The sequence below is a fragment of the Melozone crissalis genome, unplaced genomic scaffold (assembly GCF_028551555.1).
Source record: "Melozone crissalis strain CALT ecotype California unplaced genomic scaffold, PUWL_Pcris_2 ptg000039l_1, whole genome shotgun sequence".
NCBI classification, from domain to species: Eukaryota; Metazoa; Chordata; class Aves; order Passeriformes; family Passerellidae; genus Melozone; species Melozone crissalis.
In genome coordinates, this window is record NW_026535817.1 from 8,605,980 (window position 1) to 8,622,189 (window position 16,210).

General features: G+C 42.3%; 1 protein-coding gene and 1 non-coding gene across 2 annotated transcripts in view; both read right to left on the reverse strand.

Moving 5' to 3' along the window:
- Nucleotides 1–2,836: 2,836 nt before the first annotated feature.
- On the reverse strand, nucleotides 2,837–2,967 carry LOC128941882 (small nucleolar RNA SNORA24). Its single transcript, XR_008483586.1, has one exon. It is a non-coding gene; the product is annotated as a small nucleolar RNA SNORA24 (small nucleolar RNA).
- A 2,274-nt stretch (nucleotides 2,968–5,241) lies between these two features.
- LOC128941801 (bifunctional heparan sulfate N-deacetylase/N-sulfotransferase 3) overlaps nucleotides 5,242–16,210 on the reverse strand; it is a 52,341-nt gene continuing 41,372 nt past the window's right edge. Inside the window, exons 9-14 of the mRNA XM_054283755.1 lie at nucleotides 15,230–15,353; nucleotides 12,224–12,398; nucleotides 11,690–11,860; nucleotides 10,531–10,640; nucleotides 9,973–10,075; nucleotides 5,242–8,805 (exon numbers count right to left, since the gene is read on the reverse strand). Coding sequence (XP_054139730.1) covers nucleotides 8,686–8,805; nucleotides 9,973–10,075; nucleotides 10,531–10,640; nucleotides 11,690–11,860; nucleotides 12,224–12,398; nucleotides 15,230–15,353 — 803 coding nt within the window. The 3' untranslated portion in view covers nucleotides 5,242–8,685. The remainder of the gene's footprint in view (nucleotides 8,806–9,972; nucleotides 10,076–10,530; nucleotides 10,641–11,689; nucleotides 11,861–12,223; nucleotides 12,399–15,229; nucleotides 15,354–16,210) is intronic.

A 16,210-nucleotide genomic window follows, 5' to 3' on the forward strand; every position in this document is an offset into this window, starting at 1 on the left:
CCACAGAAACAGGATACTTTGTGTGTGGGGGGGGAACTAAACCTGCACACCAAGTGTAGTAAACATTTAGATTTAGTACAGTACTTTGTTATCTTTGCTTTTAATAGAATGCTTTGTTAGATGTTAAAATGTTGCACTGTTTCCATGCTGAGCGTGTCTTCTCAGTTTCTAACATAAAATGAAATTGCCTCCATCTTATGCCATTCTCATTTTTGTTCAGTGAGCCTGATGGTGTACATGTATACAATAAAAACTGCCACACTGACTACAATTTCTGTATGTTAATTAATACCACAGATGTACAGGCAGCTGCTGCAGAACATCAGCTGGGTAAAACTCACATAGGCTGTACCTGATTAAGGGGACTCTTGAAATCATCTTCCTCAAAGAATATAAACCTAAAGGAGTTTGTCTCATTCCCAGTGCTTTAACTCCGACCAGTTACGTTGTCCTAAGTTCGTCCTACACTTTTAAAGTTGTCTAGTAACTGTGTTAAGGGTGGCACAAACCATGAAAACACTTGCATTTGCCTATGTAAGTTAAGCAAGTAAGTGCCCTTGCAGAGCAGACGTGCTGAGGTTATTACAGAGGTCCAGTGGTTTTGGAGATAAAGAGATTTCAGAGTACACACTCCTGATTGTTGGCCACCAGGCTTGGCAGCCACCACCTTGAAATGCAGAGCAGTAAGCCATATGACAGGGCTGTTAAAAGCAGAGAGCAACCATGCACCACCAGTTACACATGTGTGCTATCACTTGTTACAGCGCCACACAAGAAAACGCATTCACGTACTTCCACTTGGGCAGAAAGAGTATATGCTTTAAAAACCCCTGAGTTTCCTATGACAGCTCTAATCTGCCCACCAAACACAACCACAGAAAGTCATTTCCTCAGATCTAGTGCACGCTGTAATTAGAGCCCACAGTTCTGCTCCCTTCACTTCCAGCAGGAATGCTGACCTCAGCTGCCAAACACCCAGCAGCAAGTACACCGCATGCCGATCATCTCAGCTCCAGCCTCAGATTGTGTTTCCCAGTCCTTTCAAACCCTCCCTTTCCCTCCAACTTTCCAGTTCTAACTATTTGCAAAAAATACATTATTTGAGAGGTATTCCACAAGAGATTGTGCCAGCACAGCTGGTGTTCACTAAGACAGTGCACTAAAGTATATTATCTGAGTATGCAATGATGCACCATCTACTGGACCTCTATCCATTTTCTCAAGTATGGATCCCTCAGCAACTGCAAAAATCAACTCTATTTAAAGTTGTTGTTTCTGCCCTGCAGCACCTACCTCTGATTCAAGCCGTACCACTTCTGGAGCAGTTCCCAGACAATGCATCAGCCACCTGAAACCAGAGATTCTGCCCAAAAGGAACCCCAGAACTGGCAGATTTGGCACGTGTAAGTAATCCTGACAAACACGTGTAGGTCAAGTCTTAGTTACCAGCAGTTCTTCAAGAAAGGAACCACACTTGCAGCCACTCATGTCTCTTTATTGACTTATTCATACATTCGAAGACTTAACATTCACACAGAAACCAAAATTACAGCTGGACTTTCCACTTTCATTTTCCAGACTTCAAAAACTTACCCGCAGCTTCTGCAGCACAGGTACACTTGTTGAAACACCCTTCTAATACGGTGAGAGCAGAGGAGCCATCCCTGAGGGTGCAGTACAGCCACTCCACTACCAAAACCAGCACTGTAACAGCTTAAGGGCCAGTGACAGCCCAAAGAGAGGAGCAGCACACAATGAGATCCTAACTGTATCTGTCTGTATAGCAGTCAAAGCTAATTGTAGGCACAGTAAGCTGGGTTCCAGCCCCTCTTCATCAAGATGAGATGGACTGCAGAAGCTCTCATTAAAGCTCCAAATTTTAACTTCGTTTAAAAACTGAGATAAAGATCTAGCCTAAAATTAGCTTTTACTAGCTCTGCCTGATAACCAGAAATATTACTGCTCCCAAAAGACATCGATTCCAGATCATTAAACATATCCACCCTACCCTAACTGAAAATGGACAAGTTTAGACACAGCTACTTCTAGAACTCATATGTGGAATTTAGCCCCATCTTCTTTCAAGAGTTTTTCGGCTGTAAAAGCAACTTTGAGGCAATTTAATATTGCTACTGGAAACACAAACAGCAATCATCACTAAACAGTAGGATGCTCTCCCAGAAGTTGTAAAGCTGCTCTGAGACAAAACTGTTGGCATTAACTTCTAATCTCCCTTGTCCCCACAGCTGCAGATTTCTCTTAGTACTCATGCTTATAAAAAAGACACTCCTCTTGCCCAGGATATCCCCATCAGTCCGCGACCCATCCTGCGCATTCAGATACTTCTAGTTTGGCAGGCAAAGTACTGGCAGTGTGTTTTTTATGCTAGGAATAGCGAATTATGTTTTTTAACGTCTCTACATCCAAACCAAATTCCTCCTGGTCACACTGATGCACTTGATTACACTTTTCTGTCCCAGAAACACATAAAAATGAAACATGCCTTAAAACAAAACACCATGATACCTAAATTTCGAAGTACAAGTCACAGTAATCGTTAAACATAAATTATTAAATCGGTATTATTTCTGCCCTAAATCTCACCTCTGAAGAGCTTATTAGACACAGCCAGACACATACTTTCTGGGAAGAGGATTTTTAACAACTACGTCTTCGTGCTTTCAGCTTCTGTGCTCCTGCGGAATTAAAAAAGAATAAAAAAGTTTAAGAACTGGGCTGTAATAGTTTACTAAAAGAAAAAAAGGGAGAGAAACCTGAAAAACCAATCAACAAGAAAATACCCAAAAAAGAGACGGCTAACCCCATAGCAGAATCGGCTTGTTACTTGCCACAGTCAACGACTCATACCCACAAGAGGGTAAAAGTTATGCCAATTAGCAAGGCTCTGCTCTTCCATGTCTAGGAAGGGAGTCAGCCACAGACGGCAGCTCCCATGGATTCATGGATCTCTGCTCCCCTCACCACTTCCCTCGTCGCCACGTGGCGGGCGCCATTTTCCCTTCCTCTCGCTCTTCCTCATGTGGGCCCAGGCCCCGGCCCCGGGCGGTCGGCTCCCACCCGTCCCCCTTGTTACGCAGCCCACACCTTCACGGAGCCTACCTTCTGTCTGTCACGCTCCTCTCCTCTGCCGCCGTGGAGAAGGCACCCGATCCGCCGCCGTCACTGCCACTTCACCTTCACCCTTCTGGTTCGGGTGGCCGCTCCCCTCAGCGCCAATGGCCGCCCCGCGCGCCCCCCTCAGCGCCAACGGCCGCCCCGCGCGCCCCCCTCAGCGCCAACGGCCGCCCCGCGCGCCCCCCTCAGCGCCAACGGCCGCCCCGCGCGCCCCGCTCAGCGCCAACGGCCGCCCCGCGCGCCCCCCTCAGCGCCAACGGCCGCGCCGCGCGCCCCCCTCAGCGCCAACGGCCGCCCCGCGCGCCCCGCTCAGCGCCAACGGCCGCGCCGCGCGCCCCCCTCAGCGCCAACGGCCGCGCCGCGCGCCCGCCCCATCGGCTCGCGACCCAGCATCACGCGCCGGTGGCGGGAACTGGCCGCTTCCGGGACCCCGGGCTGGGGGCGGGGCTTACGGCGCTGGGCGAGGCCACGGAGCGCACGCGCATTGGCTCGGCCGCAGGGGAAGGCGCGGAGTGAAATGGGATCGATCCCTCTAGCCTTTTGATTCCCGCTCCTTCCCGAATATACCGAGCCGCATTCCCCGCGGTGAAAGGGGTTAAGGCATTCTCCGAAAGCAAACAGAGACCTTCAGCTGGTTTGAGACAGCGATGCGGCTCGGTCTGTGTAGATAGACGTGCGTGTGTGCTTGGTCCAGTCACCAGATGGCCTTAAATGTTACAATAACACTGCTCGGTACTTGAAAACCATGGACTATCAGAAAAATCAGAGGTCGTGAAAGATGTGCTAGAAAAATGAAGTCATCCTTCTAGATGAACACAGATTACTTTTCCAGTCTGTGTAAGCAACTGCACGCTGGCCAAATGTCCACACCTCAATCTGGAGTTACAAGATAGAACAGAATATTCCACTTGGGAGCCACCTAACAAGGATCATTAGTCCAAATGCCAACCACCTCAGGGCCGACCAGAAGTTAAAGCCTGCTGTTAAAGGCATTTTCCAAATGATTTTTAAACACTTACAAGGCCTGGAGCATCAACTCCCGCTCCAGGGAGCCTGTTCCAGTGTGAACACCTTCTCGTAAAGAAATGCTTCCTAATGTGAAATCTGAATCTCCCCTCATTACTGTAACTTTCACACCACAGCAGCTTATTGAACTATTACTAGTCATCCTCAGTGCAAGGAAGATGATCACCTTTACTTGATCTGAATTCCTCCTCCTCCACTCAGGTTTCCCTGGCCCTTGGTTTCAGTGCTGGTCGCTTCCCTGGTCCTGGGATTTGCCCTTTGCTGACTGTTGTGCTTTCTCCATCCATGTCGAACGGAGAGACCAAAAAAAAAAAGGCATCTTTTGCCTTTGAGCTCCAGGAATTGGTGGACTGGAAGAACTGAAAAGAAATATTATATGAAAGTAGATAAAGACAGAGGCCAAAAAGCTATAATTATGTGTAGCAAGGATCTTTCCCCTTTTCTTATTACTTGTTACTACTTTACTGGTTTTATAAGAGCTCATAGAGATGGGTATTATACACAAAGCTTAGAACTTCCTGATTTTAAGTTGCATCATTTCTCTGTAATGAATGCAGTATTTTGTTAATGCAGGTTTCGTATCTCCCACACTCCCCTAAGCAGATTTTACCCAGCTAGATAAGTACCATTTTGTGTTCTGTTCTGAATTTGTTGATAACAGTGAATTTTCTTTTGGACATTCATACCATCTTCTAAGGTTTCTCCAAAGAAAGCTTTTCTCATGTCTGTGTAGGCTGATGCATTGGCACAACTATTGAATCCCCAAGGCAAATGATTTGAATACATTTTCCTTGTTATCTTAAAAAAAGCAAACTCTGGAGATGTTTCTCCAGCGCATTAGCAAGTGCTGGCACAAGAAATAAAAAGTAAGCAGGAAGCAAAGGCAGTAAAACAAGCAGCTGCATAAAGCAGCAATATTCACTCACAGCAAGAGTAAGCAGTACTTTTCATTTCTGAAAACATCTCATGCTGCTCCTGTGCTGCTGGACCGTGTTAGAGCTCAGCATCAAGCTGCAATGGCTGCTAACCAACCTGGAAAAGGACAACTTTGTGAACATGAAAGTCACTTCCACACAGCACTACATTTTCTTATCAGAGTTTATTGTTGCACTTCAAATACCATGCCACTATCAGAATAATATCTATTTTTTATTTAAAAAAAAACTCTGAGAAACATGTTTCCAGCAATTTTCATTCAATGTGAATGACAAGAGTATTACATCTATAAACATTGAAATATCTATTTAATTTCTTCCTGAGGAAGTTTCACATTTTTAAGCAATGAAAAAGGACATTCTGTACAAGATAGTCTGCAAATCATCCAAACTCATTCTTTCTGCACAAGTAGAACTGGGAAAATGTCACAGTATTCTCAGGAATGTTAGCTCAAATAATTAGGTGATTTCTGATCAGGCTCTGTGTTTACACCCCCAAATGGTCAATATCTGCTCAGAACCACACATTGTTTTTTAATGGCACTGATACCCACATAAAGCAAATTTCAGAATCATGTTTATGACAATGAAGATGAAACTCACAAAATCAAGCAGTTGTTAAAGAAATCATCGCTTGTGCAGTTACCTTCTGGGGGAACAGGAACCACGGCTGTGTTTCCAGCCACAAGGAAACATCTGACTTGGACTAGCAAACAGATTTGTTGTAACAGAACTGCTTTTTTAAGAGAATTAATACTGATGGTGTACTTCTGGGAATCAAACAGTGATTTGCAGGTAAGCAGTGAACAGAAGAGGTTACACTTTGTCAGGTAACTTGTGTGGTGTGACCTGGTTACTCCCCTGTGCTCAGGTGCATCCCCTGACACACACCAGCTGCTGGCTGCATGCTGTGCTCAGCCTCCTCCTCCTCCTCCACCAAGCTGGCTGCATGTTACAGGTGCTTTTTAAAGGCTCCTGTTAAATGGAAGAACACATTTCAATAGAACAGATCTGGAATAAAACCCCCCATGGCTTCATACCATCCTTTTACAACCAACTAATAATCCAGCCGAGGCCGAGGCCGTGCATGTGGAGGATTTCCTGTGCCAGTACCTCATGGTGACCACAGATGGGCTGTACAATTCCCCAGGGGACAACGTGGCCAATGTCACCACCCTGTCCTTGACTGCCCACTCATTCTCCATCTGTCAGGGCCTTGCTTTCCCAGGGCAAGAAAACAGAGAGGGAATTCTTTAAAACGAAGAATGAACTAGGAATGATGCTGAAGGCCATTCCTCCTGCGTGTAGGAGGCACTCAGTCTGTGTTCTCACCCTGAAAACACCAGGCCCTTGACAGTGCCCAAGGTTTTTCCCATTTTCCTCAATTTTATAACACTGTTTCATTGAAGAACATGGAGAACTGAGGCAGCAATGCACAACAGGAGCGTTGTGCAATCCCTGCATTTTTAAAACATTTGAGTGATGTTACAGCAGGTTGTATCAAGAGTAAAATCAATCATGACAGGATGAAAACCCCAGGTATTTTCTCCAGTTATTCAACTGAACTGTAACAAATCTATATGGATGCTTGGAGGATGCATGAGCAGTCCATGGTATGCAGAGCTTTTGCTTTTACAGATGTTCAGAATCCAGAATGTTTCTTTTATCAAAGAAGAAGTACTTTAAGACAAGTCAGCTTTTGAGACAAATCCATATGACTGAATATTTAAAGTGAAATGAAATTCTCATTCTAATAAATAATAGAAATGTTCATCTTAAAAAATGTCTACTCTAGTAGGTCCTCATCCTTAATCATGCATATTCCCTTAGCAAAAATGTGCTGTGTAAAGAATATTGTTATATACAGCGAATCTGTCTAGGTTTTTTTCTTTACAGGCCTATCAAAACCACATATTACATAGACAAAAATCAATAAATAATAAAGATTACCAGTTAGAGGTACAGTAAGGATCTCAACATCTGTTTTCTATTTAGGGAATAACAGACTGGTTTCCATTCCATTACCTTGAAAGTTAAATTGCATGATTACATAAATGTCGTAAAACAGCACTGAGACATAGGAAGTTTTTCCATCATCTGATGCACATTTTTAAATATTCACCCTGAAACAAATGATTAAAACATTACAGAGCTCCTGTATAAAGCCTTGCATTTAGTACTGGGGTTCTTTTTGTTTTCACTAACCCTTCATGCCTTTAGAAACACTCAGAGCCAAAATTCTGTGAGCAGCATTAAGGCCACACTTAGCTGAAGTTTCCAATTATCTTTCTCAACTGCTAAGCACTATTGATTAGACTTTATCTCACATCTAAACTGATGCATTGAGAGATGTGTTGTTGAGACCTATCACAAATATCTGCCTGCAAGGGTAGACATTTGTCTTTTCCCATGATTTGAGTGTAATTTTTTACCATGACTACACACGGTGTTTATTTTTGTCCCCTCTAAAGATTATTCCTAATATTTAATACCAAACATGTTTAATGTATCTGGGAACAGAACTGGTATTTTCATCTGGAAGTCTGGTAATTTTTGCAGCTGATGTCATCTAAAGGTAGCAGAAAGATGCTACAATTTTTATGAGGTTGAGGGGGGAAAGGCATGTTTAAGCTTACAAATAAATTAAAGAAAAAATAGTGGTGCAAATTAAGGCAATTAAAGTAAGGATCTGTTGCTGCTTTTTATAAGTTTTTAATTCATTTCAGTGACTCAGAGCCCAGAGTGCAATGCCTGGACCTGGCTGCTCACAGACCCAGGGGTGAAAGCCTCTTCCTTGCACTGCTCCAGTTTGGGTCACAACTGTTGAGTCTAACACTGCAACGTGTATGCTTCACATTGCAATCCAATTTCTGCTCAGATAATTCACATCTTGGTCAGCACAAAATCAGACATTTGAACTACAGACAAAGGGTCCTTCCTGCACTGTGAGGGTTTGCTGTTAACAGATATCATCTGGTTTTAGCTTCTTTGTAGTTTTCTTTCTGCACCTGTGGATTGCAGATGTTGCTGGGTGCATTTGTTGCCATGCACAGCTCAATGACAGGTGGTAACTGTACTGCTCCCCAGTGTTTGCACACACTTTGGGCATTAGCAAGCTGATTCCCAAGGCAGAAGTACTCTGGGCATTTTGTGCTACATTTCATTATCTTATCCTATGCAACACAATAATCAAATCCTAAGAAAAACTGCCAGTGGTCCAACAAAGGGCTACAAAACCTACATGAGACACAATACTTTAAAACTGATGTATAAAAATGTGAATATTTACTGTGAAATCACACAGGTCATGTATCTCTGATGTTTATACCAGCTGTAAGTAACTCCCACGTATGTGCACAGTAGTCCACAAGTCCACAGGCCCAGAAATGTTTATGAGAAAGATTTGGCCCACCAGAGCTCTAAGAAACACATGTATTTTTACAATCCACATGCCAGCATATGGAAATAATTTCTATCCTTTACACTTTTTTGAAGAGGTATATCTTACAAGACCTTCTGGTAGCCACTAGAAAGTTCAGGTATGACAGCTGAAGTGTGGAAGGAGATTTCAAAAAGCTCTTTTCCAATGCTATCTCACTTTCTGTAGTTCCTGTCTCAGCCACGATGGCAGGGGCTGTCCCAGTTTGTGGAGGAGTTTTGACAGTTCCACATTGTGATCTCTGTAGTAGCTCGACAGAAAGGCCCTGCACTGAGGGATACAAAAGGAGAGGTTTTATTTAATAAAACACTGTACTGCAGTTGCTGTGAATTTGAGGTTTCAAAGTTGGTTTGACCTGTGTGAAAACTCTACTTCCTTTAAAGCAATTTATATTGTTTTGTGCTACCTACTGCATGCAAGGAGCTGAACTCTGAAAGGTAATTTCAAGGGAAACAAAGGTTGTTCAAAATGAACACCCAAGTCAAAGCAGAACTGAATTCTACTCTTAGTCTTGTACATTTGGAATCATATTGAATATGATGGAAATATTAACATTAGAGTGTGATTGAAATAACAGCTACTAAAATATCTATGTATGTAGACTTGTATCAGTTAGCAACCTCCATTTTGAGAATCATTTAGAGTTGAAAAAGACAAGAGTTTGCACAAACACAGTCTTGTCTTACCTCTGACCAAAATCCTTTTCACCCAATGGTTTTGTATCTGTATGACTCTACTGATGTGAAGTTATTTATAATCTAAGTACTGTGAGGAAAAAGTCCTGGGTACATTAATTCTTGCTGCTGTTCAAACTGCAGGTTTTATTTGCATTTTAGCCAGGTCAAATGAAATGGCAATGCAAGACAGAATCAACATGGAAATTAGAGCTAGAATGGGAGACTGACCTGCCCTTGGGTACAGACTGCAGCATTTCATCTGACTGAAAGTTCCTCATTTGAGCATTTGTCTGGGGAAGGTATTTTTAAAATTCATAGAAACAGAACTTAACCTCTCTTAAAACTGGATTACAGGAGAGCCTGCATTCTATGTCACAGTCTAACTAGGCTCATAGACAAGGGATCACACAAATATATCTATCTGATGATAGAAACTTGCACTGTGAAACTTCTGCTGCTTAAGTCTGTAAGGTAAAAGGGTCAGGACTTCAGGAGCAGCACATTTAGTTTTCTAAGGGGTGCCAAGTTTTAGAATTTGTGGGGGGGTTTTGTTGCTGTTGTTTTTTAATGACTTCATCTTCATCTTTGAAATAAAGAACTGAACGTCTGTGCAGCTCACAGCCATCTAAAACACTTCCTTTGTCAGGAAAGGTAGCCAAACAAGTAACTCCTACTTAATTTTGTCTTTTCTCCCGTCTCATGGTTTTGCTTGTGTCATGTCCTGAATTCCTGTACAATGCCAATGACCAGCATGCTTTACCTCAGAATCCATAGGAGGGTATTTTCTGCCTTTGCTCTTGCCAAGACACTTGGTTTTTCCTTCTTCCAAGAGCTGACACCAGAATCCTTTATGAGAATCAAACCTGAAACAAACATTGTGCACTGGAAAATTTGTGTGTAATCAAATCTAGGTGTCAGAATCCAAAAGAGTGAATGCTACATTCCTGACTGATATAACTGAATCTGTTTTTCAGCTAATGCCAAAAATAAAGAGAAATTATTTTTTTTGCTTTCCGTTTCTGCATATCAGCATTTCATGTTCCACTTATGGAAGTAAAATTCATTTTGATCCATTGCAAAATTCATATGCCATTCTCACAAAGAAGCACTTTGTCTGTGCCGCTCTACTTCCCTAACAGCCAAGTGGCTCAGTGGATGATGCACAGAAAATTTAACCCCAAACTGTGTTCTGAACAATTCACCCCACTGATAGCTCAAGGAACTGTGAAGGGCTTTGTTCTGCAGTGAGCTGACTTACAGGCTAGCTGGTATTTTAGGAATGTAGGAACATGTGAATATGATGCACTGATGAACTCACGTTAGGGCTTCAGAGTAATTATAATGAGGAGAGACTCCCAGAAACTTCTGTACTTCATCCATTACAGTAGATGGGTCAGTTCTCAGCTGCTGTCCATCAATAATCAGCAACTACAACAGACAAAATAAATGGAGGCTTAAATTGAAATTCATTATTTCAGGCTTGCAACTGCAACTTCCACCTCTGTAAAGCTCCACCATTTGAAGAGTACAGCCCCAGGGAACAATAATGGGCCCAGTCTTAATTGTCATCATCATTAATGATCTGGGAGCAGGGTAAATAGCATTTTAATTAAATCTGAAATGATACTGCATTGGAAGCTGTTGTGACAACAGAGAAATAGCAGTGAAGGATCTAGAAAGATAAGAAATACTGTCAGGAAAGTGAGAGAGACTAGCCCAGCAAAGAAAAAATTATATTAATGGCTACTACTTTTCCAGATAGAACATAAGGCCATCAGGGCTGATTCTTCACTATCGCTGTGGGACATAAATCTGGCAAAAATCTGCATGACAATGCATATTATTCAATATTCATGGGTTACTTGTGGAGAAAAGCTAATGAAAACATAATGAGGAGAATTTCATTCAAGAGTCAGGATACTACAGCATTGTGTATCTCATGAAGAGATATACAAGGCTGGCTGAAAAGAGAGTATGTGGGGAAAAACAGCAGCTAGAGTCATCAGAGCTTCCTTGGCACACTCTGGGCAAACAGAAGGTGCAGACTCCAGCCAACTTGTCTCAGCTACAAGAGCCCTGGATAAACAGAAGGCTGGGATTGCAGCCAACCTCCCTCTAGCTGTTGGGTGGGGAGCAGTGCCAGACACGCTGCCAATGTCACAAAATTCCATTCCAGAAATAAATCCCCAAGGAGACAGCAATCATGTGATAGTGCCTGCCTGGTCTGCTGTTATCACATGACACTCAGGGCTTAGGATGTGCATCTTTTGAAGCTTGACCTTACACGGGGCCAGAAGGAGGGTAATGATTTGTAGGATTATCCCCCACATCAGCAGTCAGCAGGCAAGACTTTAGCAAAGGTAAACTTTAGGGACAGTGTGTATATATATATATATATATATATATATATACACACACACACACATATATACATATAGAGAGAGAGAGAGGATGAGGATGTCAAGAGTCTTGTTCACCTGGTAAGGTGGGAAGTAAGTGAGCCATCTCTCAATGTGGGTAGCATACCATCCAGGTGCCAGGCATCTCTTCTGCAGAGCTCTGAGCTCAGAGGGGGCTCGAGGGCCAGCTGTGATCACCTGATAGAAGCTGAATTTCAGAGCTGCAGGATCTTCATGGGATCGCTGATGCTGGAAAAGAAGTGACATTGCTGCAACTTTACAGACCACAAAAGCTGGAGAAACAAGGCAAAACTCATTGCTCTTACTGACAAAAATTTCTTAGCCTATCCTGTATTTTGAGCATTAACTATATAACTGTGTCTATATAATTATTTTTGTATGTGCTGATTGCATTAATTAATTAAGTAATCATTTTTCCATGCTTGCATCATGGATAACTTGAAGAAGCAGTTACTGGTTTAACCCTTCAAACATGCCAGATATCTCAGCCCATGGGTGATCACAGATGGACAGTGGCTACAGGGATATGTCTGAGAGGATTCAGGGTGGGTGCCTGGCCTGCAGCCTGCCCACGTTCTCCCAAGGGCTCACCTGGTACCAGGAGTAGGCGCGGTCCGACGGGTCAATGAGGATGGTGATGATCTTGGCCTTGGGGATGAGGGAAGCAGCTCTCCTGGGAGCTTCCTCAGAATGGAAATAGTTGGCACTTTTCTCAAAGAGGAAGTCAGTGGTGACATTAGAAGGAGTTGGAAAGAAATCCATGTACCTGGGAAAGCAATATCGTCCTCAGAATTACTTAAAAGTCACACAAAGGCTGATAAATCTGTTAAGCATACTTTATTCTATACTCAATTAAAATAAAAGCCTAAATGCAAAATAAAAAGAAAGCAAACCAAAGCTTACATTGTATCTTTCATCATATTTTACTCAGTACTAGCTTCCTCTCACTAAATGTAACTAGACATTAGAGCTATTTTTTTTAACTGGATAAAAATGTTACAGTATTTATGTATTTAAAATTCACGAGTTCTCACTTTTCAGTCAGAACAAACTGGTGAAGTCTAAAGTATAAATTGAGTTTTCCAAATTTGGCCTTTTGCTGACACCAACTGAACTGAAATAGGTAAGAAAAACCTACTTAGTATCAATCAGATGCTTTCACTGAGAAGAGGCTGTTTATATGGGAAGATGATGCACTGAAACAATCCCCCACAGCTTCATCAGATAAAAGGTTTCTGAGCAGTGACAGAATTCATTTATTTTTCTGTGAGTCACATTTTGGGGGAAATTTGGGTTGTAGTTGTTTTAGGGTTTTTTGTGAGTTTTCCTCATCTGTTATGAAGCTGTAGTTAAATTCCTGCAATTGCTTTGTCATCTAAGGACTTCTCTATCCCTGGCCCTCAGATCACTTCTTGTTGTTGCTGGGGAAAACAACAAATAAAAAATTTTGGCCCTCTTGACTTTTCAGTTAACCTGTACTGAGAAAATAAATGTTTAAATGTTTGAATGTTTAAATGTTTAAATGTTATTTAAACAGCCTCTTCTGAAGACCATGCTCAAGGACAGATTTCCTCCAGTGCTTAGACTTTGCTCTGTTAATGCAGATGAGCTACTTCCAATACAAATGATGGGCTCTTGTTGGCTTTGAAATTGTAACCACTGAAGTCAATGGACTTTTATTTCCCGGAAGTGTTAGGGCTGATTTGATGAGAATGATGAAGCTGAGAAGGCTTTAGGGAAACTTGTCCAAGAAACCTGTAACAAAGCTTACATAAAGAAATGCAGGACGGTTTAGACTTCCTAGAAGTCTAGACATAGGAATTTAGACTTCTTAGAACTCCTTAGAAGTTTTTTAAGAACTTCTTAGAAGTTTAGACTTCTGCATTTAAATGACAGCAAGAAGTTGTTATCAGTCAGTTCTTATCTTACTATTCTGCCACGTCTGTTGGAAGCCTGCAATTTACACCTACACAGCTTTCAAAAGGGCAATAATGAGGTTCTGAGGGCTAAAAGAATCCTCTTCTGCTTCTGTAGCTGGCCCTGCTCTAAATCCAACCCCGGACAAAGACTGAGGCAGCTCAGGGACAAAGCCCTACCTCCACAACGAAACCAAATTGACCTGATTGCTATTTGTGATTCTTGCAGGAATCCCAGCTCATTAATGGACTAATGAGGAGAGCCCTTGTATCTAATTACAAAGAAGCTCATTACAAGCTATCATTGAAGCACACTATCAGACTAGGTGGTCTGAGAGATCTGCCTGGCAGTCAGAATGCAACTCTAACAATTAGGCAACTACACCAAGAGGGAGTTCTGAGGATGTGAGACTTGGCAGAGTGGCGGGCACAGAGTGGGTGCTGTGCTGAGAGCCTGCCCAAGGGCTGTGCCTGGCTCAGACAGGCTGCCCACTGGGAGCTTTACTCACGGCGCCACGTTAAGGTGAAGGTAATCTGACGTGTGTGTGGCAGCCACATTGTGCATGCACCTTAGGGAAGAGGATAAGGCAGGAGGAAAGGGAGAAGCAGCACAGAAGCTTTCCAGCAACATGCAAACACTGATTTTGTGGGAGAACGGGCCCGCTGTACTTGGGCTGCTCCATCAGCACGGAGCCGCTCTGCCTCGCCTGCACGTCCTCCTCACTGGCTGCCAAAGCCTCAGCAGCCATTTCCCAGTGCCACTCACTCGTTCCTTCACCCAGCACCTCTCCACTGGCACAAGAGCTGACTCATCCCCCTTCCCAGTGAGAACGTGCCACAGCAATTACACCTCTGGGAACACGAGCTGTGTGCCAAACAAACTGCATCTGATGTGTCTGCACTGAGAGCACAGAACAGCCTTCACCCTGCTCATTTTATGGATGCATACAGAGTCAAAGGCAATAAAAGTATTCTCCCTTAAACTGGGGGCAAAATAAAGAAACAAGACAAGGAATCAGTAATCCTTCCCTGGTGCTCCCCAGCTGCTACAGCATGTCAGCAGCTTTCATGCTGCAGTGCTTTACAGTGCAGCACTTGGGGAAAACAGAGGAATCAGGAGTGACCTTCAGGTGCAGCTGTGCCCAGGGAGCCACAGTGAGTGTGGCAGCAGAGACACAGACTCTGTCTCAGCACCACTTACTGAGCCACACAGACCTGTTCTCCTAATTACCTGATCTTTAAAGAGCATTCTGAGAGGCTTTCCCTGCCCCCATTTTTTATTATTTACATTATTGCTACTGCTATATTCTGTTTAAAGGAAGAAGTGCCTCTTCCTGATAGCATCTTTGTTTTTCTCCCAAGAAATGAGATTTTCAGCAAGAACATAACTTTGTGTCCATATATCCAACTACCACCCATTACTGTCCCACTTTCAAAGGCATGTGTAACAAGAAATACATTATTTTGTTACTGCTCTGCACATAATATCTAGATATTTACAAGAAAGCCTCACAAAAGTTAGTGCATTTAAGATATTCTGTAGTAAGATCATTATTCACTTGCATTTGCTTCTCATTTCAGAAAGATACTGAAGGTTATTTCTTATCTCACTTTATATATGCACATTTACCATTGTTCACAATATATAAACTTTTATATTTATACTAATAACCCATCTTACCAATCAATCCCCCTGTGGTAGTTATTTCTATTAAAGAACTGTACCTCCTCAAAGGTTTTTGGGCTGGGGGAGTTACTAATGATGGAAGGATGCATGATCAGGAACAAATACAAGGCTGTAGTACCTGCAAATAGGATAAAAGTTCAAGATTTAAAATAAAAATATACACACACACATTTTTAGGGGGATCAGAGCTGCAGATAGGACTAAATCAGCTTTATTCCATTTCAATTCACTGAGGGGATGTTGATTTATGTCACCTAAGATCCTGCACTTTCTGAGCTTTTAGAATTAGGACATTTAAATAACTGTAATTAGTTAATACAGACAACCGGGGTACCAGTGTTGAAATTTGTTTTTCCAACTGAAAATAGTAGTGTTTTAAAAAATAATGATTTATGTATATGAGACTGTCACAAAGATAAGTTTTTAAAATCTTGCATTCATTGCTTTTGGGGATTGGTGAAGATAAAAGGAATTTTGCAATTTCCTGATTACAGAGAAGAAAAATAACCATTGAGTAAATTTATAGACTAGTGCAATCTTGTAATTAAAACTGCCCAAGGAACTTCTTGACTTGAAAAAAAAATGCCAAGAAATAATATTCTACGAACAAGACACACACAAGAACTTGCAATTCAGAATCCAACCCATCTGAAAGATGTCTCTGTCCTGTCCTTTTCCTTCTTCCATTCTGACAAGAGCTTGTCTGTCTTGTTCACCTCTTTATTCAAGTTTACTCATTTTGACATAAATCTCACACACACAAAAAGCTGACACACACCTGAACCCTGCATTTTCAATGTGTACTGACTGCTGTCATAATTTACATGATTTAAGCTATATTTGCATGGTATCCAAAAATAACAAAATGCTGTTGGATGATCAAGATCTCTACAGAGCAGCCTGAGTCAGCAGTGATGAATTGTTTTACGTATCTGAACTTCCACGCAGCCTATCCTGTTGGAATAAAAGCAAATC